Genomic DNA, 9898 nt, shown 5'->3' with positions numbered 1-9898 from the left:
TTCTTCAAACCACTTGCAGTCAAATCTATCCATACCCAGCGATGCTCCAAGACCCCCCAACCCCCCAAACACCAGGAGCCCCCCCCCAAGCAGGCCCCCAAAAACACGAAAGTGAGCAAAAACTCTGCAAAGTGAAAAACATTTTCACCATGGAGTTTCTCCGAAACACTTTCATCTGGTATTAGACCTTCCCGGCAATGCCCCCAGACCCGTCAACCCAGGCGAAAACAAGTTGAACACCCCCAAACAGCCAAAAAGCAAACCAGAAAAAGTGAGTCTTGGAATAATTTAGGCCTCATTCCCAAATCACTCTTTGCCCTCTCTGCAGCTAGGCCCTAACTCCCCTTTGCCACCATGGATTTTCTTCAAACCACTTGCAGTCAAAACTATCCATACTCAGCGATGCTCCAAGACCCCCCAAACACCAGGAGCCCCCCCAAGGAAGGCCCCCGAAAACACTAAAGTAAGGAAAATTCTGCAAAGTGAAAACCTTTTTCACCATGGATTTACTCCAAAACACTTTTATCCGGTATTAGGCCTTCCCAGCAATGCCCCCAGACCCGTCAACCCAGGCAAAAACAAGTTTAACACCCCCAAACAGCCAAAAAGCAAACCGGAAAAAGTGAGACTTGGAATAATTTAGGCCTCATTCCCAAATCACTCTGTTTGCTCTCTGCAGCTAGGGCCTAACTCCCCTTTGCCACCATGGATTTTCTTCAAACCACTTGCAATCAAAACTATCCATACCCAGCGATGCTCCAAGACCCCCAACCCCCCCAAACACCAGGAACCCCCTCAAGCAGGCCCCCGAAAACACAAAAGTGAGCAAAAACTCTGCAAAGTAAAATTAATTTTCACCATCGATTTTCTCCAAAACACTTTTATCCGGTATTAGACCTTCCCAGCAATGCCCCCAGACCCGTCAACCCAGGCAAAAACAAGTTTAACACCCCCAAACAGCCAAAAAGCAAACCGGAAAAAGTGAGACTTGGAATAATTTAGGCCTCATTCCCAAATCACTCTGTTTGCTCTCTGCAGCTAGGCCCTAACTCCCCTTTGCCACCATGGATTTTCTTCAAACCACTTGCAGTCAAATCTATCCATACCCAGCGATGCTCCAAGACCCCGCACCCCCCAAATACCAGGAACCCCCAAAAGCAGGCCCCCGAAAACACAAAGGTGAGCGAAAACTCTGCAAAGTGAAAAACGTTTTCACCATGGATTTTCTCCAAAACACTTTTATCCGGTATTAGACCTTCCCAGCAATGCCCCCAGACCCGTCAACCCAGGCGAAAACAAGTTTAACACCCCCAAACAGCCAAAAATCAAACCGGAAAAAGTGAGACTTGGAATAATTTAGGCCTCATTCCCAAATCACTCTGTTTGCTCTTTGCAGCTAGGCCCTAACTCCCCTTTGCCACCATGGATTTTCTTCAAACAGCTAGCAGTCAAATCTATCCATACCCAGCGATGCTCCAAGACCCCCCAACCCCCCAAACACCAGGAGCCCCCCCCAAGCAGAACCCCAAAAACACGAAAGTCAGCAAAAACTCTGCAAAGTGAAAAACATTTTCACCATGGAGTTTCTCCGAAACACTTTCATCTGGTATTAGACCTTCCCGGCAATGCCCCCAGACCAGTCAACCCAGGCGAAAACAAGTTGAACACCCCCAAACAGCCAAAAAGCAAACCAGAAAAAGTGAGTCTTGGAATAATTTAGGCCTCATTCCCAAATCACTCTTTGCGCTCTCTGTAGCTAGGCCCTAACTCCCCTTTGCCACCATGGATTTTCTTCAAACCACTTGCAGTCAAAACTATCCATACCCAGCGATGCTCCAAGACCCCCCAACCCCTCAAACACCAGGAGCCCCCCCCAAGCAGAACCCCAAAAACACGAAAGTGAGCAAAAACTCTGCAAAGTGAAAAACATTTTCACCATGGAGTTTCTCCGAAACACTTTCATCTGGTATTAGACCTTCCCGGCAATGCCCCCAGACCAGTCAACCCAGGCGAAAACAAGTTGAACACCCCCAAACAGCCAAAAAGCAAACCAGAAAAAGTGAGACTTGGAATAATTTAGGCCTCATTCCCAAATCACTCTGTGCGCTCTCTGCAGCTAGGCCCTAACTCCCCTTTGCCACCATGGATTTTCTTCAAACCACTTGCAGTCAAAACTATCCATACCCAGCGATGCTCCAAGACCCCCCAACCCCCCAAACACCAGGAGCCTCCCCCAAGCAGGCCCCTGAAAACACTAAAGTAAGCAAAAACTCTGCAAAGTGAAAAACTTTTTCACCATGGATTTACTCCAAAACACTTTTATCCGGTATTAGACCTTCCGAGCAATGCCCCCAGACCCGTCAACCCAGGCGAAAACAAGTTTAATACCTCCAAACAGCCAAAAAGCAAAACCATAAAAAGTGAGACTTAGAATAATTTAGGCCTCATTCCCAAATCACTCTTTGCGCTCTCTGCAGCTAGGGCCTAACTCCCCTTTGCCACCATGGATTTTCTTCAAACCACTTGCAATCAAAACTATCCATACCCAGCGATGCTCCATGACCTCCCAATCCCCCCAAACACCAGGAACCCCCCCAAGCAGGCCCCCGAAAAAACAAAAGTGATCAAAATCTCTGCAAAGTGAAAATAATTTTCACCATGGATTTTCTCCAAAACACTTTTATCCGGTATTAGACCTTCACAGCAATGTCCCCAGACCCGTCAACCCAGGCGAAAACAAGTTGAACACCCCCAAACAGCCAAAAGCAAACCGGAAAAAGTGAGACTTGGAATAATTTAGGCCTCATTCCCAAATCACTCTTTGCGCTCTCTGCAGCTAGGCCCTAACTCCCCTTTGCCACCATGGATTTTCTTCAAACCACTTGCAATCAAAACTATCCATACCCAGCGATGCTCCAAGACCCCCCAACACCCCCAAACACCAGGAACCCCCCCAAGCAGGCCCCCGAAAACACAAAAGTGAGCGAAAACTTTGCAAAGTGAAAAACTTTTTCACCATGGATTTTCTCCAAAACACTTTTATCCGGTATTAGACCTTCCCAGCAATGCCCACAGACCCGTCAACGCGGGCGAAAACAAGTTTAAAACCCCCAAACAGCCAAAAAGCAAACCGGAAAAAGTGAGACTTGGAATAATTTAGGCCTCATTCCCAAATCTCTCTGTGCGCTCTCTGCAGCTAGGCCCTAACTCCCCTTTGCCACCATGGATTTTCTTCAAACCACTTGCAGTCAAAACTATCCATACCCAGCGATGCTCCAAGACCCCCCAACCCCCCAAACACCAGGAGCCCCCCCAAGCAGGCCCCCGAAAACACAAAAGTGAGCAAAAACATTGCAAAGTGAAAATAATTTTCACCATGGATTTTCTCCAAAACACTTTTATCCGGTATTAGACCTTCCCAGCAATGCCCCCAGACCCGTCAACCCAGGCGAAAACAAGTTTAACGCCCCCAAACAGCCAAAAAGCAAACCGGAAAATGTGAGACTTGGAATAATTTAGGCCTCATTCCCAAATCACTCTGTTTGCTCTCTGCAGCTAGGCCCTAACTCCCCTTTGCTACCATGGATTTTCTTCAAACCACTTGCAGTCAAATCTATCCATACCCAGCGATGCTCCAAGACCCCCAACCCCCAAAACACCAGGAGCCCCCCCAAGCAGGCCCCCAAAAACACAAAAGTGAGCAAAAACTCTGCAAAGTGAAAAACATTTTCACCATGGATTTTCTCCAAAACACTTTCATCTGGTATTAGACCTTCCCCGCAATGCCCTCTGACCCGTCAACCCAGGCGAAAACAAGTTTAACACCCCAAAACAGCCAAAAAGCAAAACCAGAAAAAGTGAGACTTAGAATAATTTAGGCCTCATTCCCAAATCACTCTGTGCGCGCTCTGCAGCTAGGCCCTAACTCCCCTTTGCCACCATGTATTTTCTTCAAACCACTTGCAGTCAAATCTATCCATACCCAGCGATGCTCCAAGACCCCCTGTAACCGCGGGACCAGAAAAGGGCAGGAGACGTGTTTTAGTGACTCTGGCTTTTAATTGTTCATACAGTGCATCTGTACAGGTTTTGCGAACTGTGGACCTTCGTGGTGATCTGCTTCTCTCTCTGTGCTGTTTTCTACGGGTTCCCTCTTCTTTCCTCCGGACCGGACTCCGCCGCTCAGGGGGATCTGGAGGCTCCGTGCTGGCCGCCCACGCCGATGCCGAAGGGGAAAAAGGAAAAGAGAGGCAAGTATCAGAATAGATCCACAGGTATGCAGTTGGAAACACAAGGTTGGGGTAGTGAGGGGAACACGTAGTACAGTGATCTTGCTCCGCTAGTTTAACTTCAAGGAGGAGGGCGAGTGCTCGTGCTTTCCCCCCTGGGGACGTCCCTCAGGTTCCTCCCTCCCCTGTCCGCTAGTCTTCTGGCTTTATCGGTGAACCACCCCAGGAAGCGTTTACGTACCTCCGTGAGCCGTACCCCTCCTGGCGTACGGCTGGGCGACGCGTGGTGTTGGCCTCCAGGCGTTCCCCGTTCCTCCTCTGGTTTCTCGGCGTCTACTTCCTCCTGCAATGCTCGGTCCGAGCTGCTCTCGGAGATCAGCTCCCAGGTCCACTCCTGATCCGTCGGCTCTCCTTCAGAGCGAGGGGTCTCGTCGATCCTCCTGATGCTGTCGCTCGGCTTGTCCTCGCGCTCTCCGCTTCCTCCTCTCCTCCGCTCCTTTTCTCCGCTCTCTCGTCCTTCTTCTCTCCGCTCCTCCACGCTGCTTCCCGCCACTCCGCTCCTCTCCACTCTGACCGCTCCTCCGGTGTATAGACACACCTGGGGCTGGGCGTTCTCCTCCTTTATCCACCTGGGAAACTCCGCCTCTTCTACACCGCCGGACTGGTTAAAGGGCCATACGTCTTCCTCGTCGCAACTGTAGGTGTCGGGGCTGTACCACTCCGAATACTGCGTGGGCTGTGGAAAGAAGAGGGGGGGTCACATTGGGTCAGTTCGCGCCCTGTGGCGGTGCTCGCAAGGGGGACCCCGTTACACACCTCCCCCCCTGGACGCTTCCGCTCGGGAAGCGGATGACGAGACAGATAATCAGCCCCAACGTTGTCCACACCACGCTTGTGGCACACCCTGAAGTTGTACGGCTGCAATGCCAGGAACCACCTCATGACCCTGGCATTGGTCGATTTGTTCCGGGCCATCCAAGTAAGGGGCGCATGGTCTGTGTAGAGCGAGAAGGGCCGGCCCTCGAGGTAATAGGCCAATTTTTCCACGGCCCAACGGATAGCCAGGCACTCCTTCTCTACCGTTGCATACTTTAGTTCCAGCGGGAACAGCTTCCGACTGACGAACAGGATTGGGTGGTCCAATCCATCCCGGCCTTCCTGTGACAGCACCGCGCCGATCCCAAACTCGGACGCGTCCGTGTGCAAGGCGAATGGACGCGTATAATCCGGGGAATTGAGGACGGGGGTGGAAGTGATCCTTTTCTTCAACTTGTTGAAAGAGTCCAACATGACCACCGTGGGTTTGGCCAGCGCGGCCTGCTTGACAGAGGTCTGCAGGGCGTCCGTGAGGGGGGCGGCCACCTGAGCAAAGTTCGGTATAAACCGTCGATAGTACCCTATTAGCCCCAAAAACGCACGTAGTTCTTTTTTTGTGGTGGGAAACGGTGCCTCAGAAATGGCCCGGACTTTCTCCGTTTGTGGCTCGATCATGCCGTGTCCCAGGACGTACCCCAGGTACTTGACTTTGTGAAAGGCTATCCGTGATTTTTTTGCATTAATCTTCAGTCCCGCATGGTTCAGGGTATCCAACACTTGCGACAGGTGTCTCAAATGGGTCTTCCAGTCGGGGCTGAACACCACAATGTCGTCCAGGTACGCTGAGGTGAAGGACGACAGACCGTGTAGTACGTTATTCATAAGTCTCTGAAAGGTGGCGGGTGCTCCGTGAAGGCCAAACGGTAGCACCGTAAACTCATAATGGCCCTCCTCGGTTGAAAAGGCTGTTTTATGCCGGTCCTCCTCCCTCAGCGGTACCTGCCAGTACCCTTTTGTGAGGTCGATCGTGCTTATGTACTGCGCATCTCCCAACTTCTCTATGAGTTCGTCAATCCGAGGGATGGGATATGCATCGAACTTCGAGATGGCGTTTAGGGCCCGGAAGTCCATACAGAATCTGCGTGATCCGTCCGGTTTGGGTATGAGAACGATTGGGCTTGACCAGTTGCTGTGTGAGGGGCGTATGACGCCGAGTTGTAACATGTCAGTTACCTCGCGGCGTATGTCTTGTCTCCTGGCTTCTGGGATCCGATAGGGCCGTATTTTTACGGTCTTCCCTGGGTCGGTGTCTATTCGGTGTTCAGCCATCGTGGTTTTCCCCGGGAGGTCGGAAAACACCTGTTCTTGTTTCAGCAGGACGTCCAGCAACTCTTGTTTTTCCTCCTGTCTCAAATCATCGTTGATCACTAGCAGGGGAATCGTGGAAAGGCAAGGGTTTTTATCCGACTCAGCAAGGTGGACCGGGTGGGGGGGTTTCCCCAACCACTTCTTTAGCAGGTTTATGTGGTAGACTTGCTTTTTTCTGGCGTTCACTTGTAGCCGGTAACTGGTCTTACCGATCTTCTCCACGACTTGGTACGGACCACTCCACTCCGCTTTGAATTTTTGTGTGGAGGAGGGCAACAACACTAGAGCCCAATCTCCTCTTTCCAAGATCCTCCATTTCTTTCCTTTATCATAAAGGGTCTTCTGTTTGTTCTGGTGTTTCTCGAGATTGGCGAACGCCAGGTCCCTTAGTTTCCCTAGCTTGGAACGCAGGTTTCGAGCGTGTTCCAGGGTATTTGCGGTCTCTTCTGGGGTTTCTTTTTCCCACGCCTCCTTGGTCATGTCCAGTAGTGATCTGGGCTTTCTCCCATATAACATCTCAAAGGCCGAGACCCCTAAACTGCTTTGGGTCTGCCCTCGGATGACATACAAAGCAATGGGAAGCACCTGGTCCCATTCGTTACTGTTGACTTCCAGCATTTTTCTTAAGGTGGTTTTTAGTGTGCGGTTGTATCTCTCTACTAATCCGTCGGTTTGCGGGTGGTATACAGCGGTCCTTATCTGGTGTATGTGAAGCACTTTACATACGTCCCCCATGAGGCGTGACACGAAAGGGGTCCCCTGGTCGGTTAGTATTTCCTTAGGGAAACCCACCCGGGTGAATAGCTCAAGCATCTTGTCCGCCACGTTCTTGGAGGTGGTGGAGGTGAGGGGAAATGCTTCCGGGAATCGCGTGGCATAGTCGACGATGACTAGGACATATGAATATCCTTTCTTTGTTTTTGGGAGAGGTACAATAATGTCCATACCAATTCGTTCAAAGGGAACTCCAATAATGGGGAGGGGTTGTAATGGCACCGCAGGGGGCCTCGTCATGTTTCTGGTTTGGCAAATGTCACACTCCTTGCAGTAGGTCAAAGCGTCTTTGTATATCCCGGGCCAGTAAAAACACTTCAGGAGGTTCTGGGTGGTTTTCTCTGCTCCCGTGTGACCGGTCACCAAATGAGAATGCGAAAAGAACAGGACTTGTTCGCGGAATGACACCGGAACCAACAACTGCTCGGGGTCCTCTTTTCCCCCCTGTCGGTACAACAGGCCGTTTTTGATATACAGTCTCGGATAACGCAGTGGGTCTTCGTCTTGGGTGTGATGTGCCTTCTCCCAGGCGTTAACCAATGTGGATTCATTGGCCTGGGCGAATTGAAAACTGCGGTCCAATGTCCAGGGATCCGATGAAGCTAACGCCGTCACCGCTTCTGAGGGTCTCCTTGTTTCCAGTGTCTTCTTCGTCTGGGCCATACTCCGCTCGAACATGGACAAAAAGGCCGGGTTGTCCGTTCCGATTATCAGGTCTTCAGGCAGCGTAGATAATACCCCGACCCGAACCCGTACGGCTGGTCCTTCCTGGGATTCTAGGGGCAATAGAGCGACGGGATAGGGTTTCACATCCCCGTGGACACATCGGATGTATACTTGTTCGTGGGGTATGAGCTGGTGGGGCCTTACGTGGTGGGCCTGTACTACCGACTGGCGGCAGCCAGAATCCAGGAGCGCCTGCACTGGGTTACCGTTTATCCTCATACTTACGCGGTATGCGTGTCCCATCTCCGCCGAGTAGAGGACGGTTCGGGGCAGATATCCTACTTCCATCGGTTCGTCTGCCGGTCTTCTCCTGGGGCAATGCCTGGCTATATGACCCCAGGTCCCGCATTCAAAGCACTGTGGTCCCGTGTGAGGGAGGGGTTCGCTTTTCCAGGGACGTGGTTTGGGTGGTTCTGGAACCCTCAGGAGTTTTTTCTCTGGTCTGAAGGGCGTCTTCACCTTGTCAGACTCCTGGGCCGGCAGGGGTCTCTGTTGTACCCGTGAGTATGTGTTAGCCATCTCTACGGCTTGAGCTGTCGTCAGATCATGGTGTTGTTTTAGCCACCTCTGGGTGGGAAAGGGTAGCGCCTCTACAAACTGTTCCAAATAAATCCGGTCCATTATTTCCTCTTTTGTGCTTTCGTTCGGGCTGAGCCACTTGTCGGCGGCCATCTTCAATCTGACAAACAGAGTTTTTGGCGTTTCTCCTGTTACGCCTCGTTCTCGCCGGAACCTCAGCCGGTAAGCTTCCCGGTCCAATCCCAGATGGTCCAGGATAATCCGTTTGATATCCGTATAAGGGGTATCACCCCTTGGATTGGCCACCTGGTAAGCGGCTTGGGCCTCGCCAACCAACAGCGGGGCCAAAAAAAACGGCCATTTGGCCCCAGGCCATCCACAGGCTCTGGCCGCCCGCTCAAAATTTAATAAGAAGGCATCGGGGTCCTCTCCAGGTTGGTATTTTTGCAGAGAGACCCCGCCTATGGTGTGGGGTATGTTGCTGACTGACACTGGGCCGGACGTAAGAGGGGGGTCCAGAGCACGGGCCGTCACGGCTGTTTTTATCAGTTCTCTGTCGGCTTCTGCTGCCCTGAGCTGTTGCTCTGCCAACCTCTCTAACCTCTCCTGCCCTTGCACCAGGGCTTGTACCACGCTCTCCATCTTCTGGTCGCAGATGGCTACAGTGCCCGCATTCTCCACCACTGTAACTGCGGGACCAGAAAAGGGCAGGAGACGTGTTTTAGTGACTCTGGCTTTTAATTGTTCATACAGTGCATCTGTACAGGTTTTGCGAACTGTGGACCTTCGTGGTGATCTGCTTCTCTCTCTGTGCTGTTTCCTACGAGTTCCCTCTTCTTTCCTCCGGACCGGACTCCGCCGCTCAGGGGGATCAGGAGGCTCCGTGCTGGCCGCCCACGCCGATGCCGAAGGGGAAAAAGGAAAAGAGAGGCAAGTATCAGAATAGATCCACAGGTATGCAGTTGGAAACACAAGGTTGGGGTAGTGAGGGGAACACGTAGTACAGTGATCTTGCTCCGCTAGTTTAACTTCAAGGAGGAGGGCGAGTGCTCGTGCTTTCCCCCCTGGGAAACGTCCCTCAGGTTCCTCCCTCCCCTGTCCGCTAGTCTTCTGGCTTTATCGGTGAACCACCCCAGGAAGCGTTTACGTACCTCCGTGAGCCGTACCCCTCCTGGCGTACGGCTGGGCGACGCGTGGTGTTGGCCTCCAGGCGTTCCCTGTTCCTCCTCTGGTTTCTCGGCGTCTACTTCCTCCTGCAATGCTCGGTCCGAGCTGCTCTCGGAGATCAGCTCCCAGGTCCACTCCTGATCCGTCGGCTCTCCTTCAGAGCGAGGGGTCTCGTCGATCCTCCTGATGCTGTCGCTCGGCTTGTCCTCGCGCTCTCCGCTTCCTCCTCTCCTCCGCTCCTTTTCTCCGCTCTCTCGTCCTTCTTCTCTCCGCTCCTCCACGCTGCTTCCCGCCACTCC

General features: G+C 52.1%; 1 protein-coding gene across 1 annotated transcript; it reads right to left on the bottom strand.

The window, feature by feature from the left end:
- Positions 1-4350: 4350 nt before the first annotated feature.
- On the bottom strand, positions 4351-8585 carry LOC147661075 (uncharacterized). Its single transcript, XM_086951354.1, has 2 exons — positions 8139-8585; positions 4351-4965 (listed from the first exon to the last, which is right to left on the bottom strand). Exons 1-2 carry the CDS (start codon positions 8583-8585, stop codon positions 4351-4353), a joined length of 1062 nt encoding a protein of 353 aa, XP_086807480.1.
- Between the last annotated feature and the right edge of the window lie 1313 nt (positions 8586-9898).

This window comes from Lissotriton vulgaris, unplaced genomic scaffold (genome assembly GCF_964263255.1).
Source record: "Lissotriton vulgaris unplaced genomic scaffold, aLisVul1.2 SCAFFOLD_551, whole genome shotgun sequence".
Lineage (NCBI taxonomy): Eukaryota > Metazoa > Chordata > Amphibia > Caudata > Salamandridae > Lissotriton > Lissotriton vulgaris.
The sequence above is the reverse complement of the archived record's forward strand: the minus strand, read 5'-3'. Positions and strand labels throughout refer to the sequence as shown.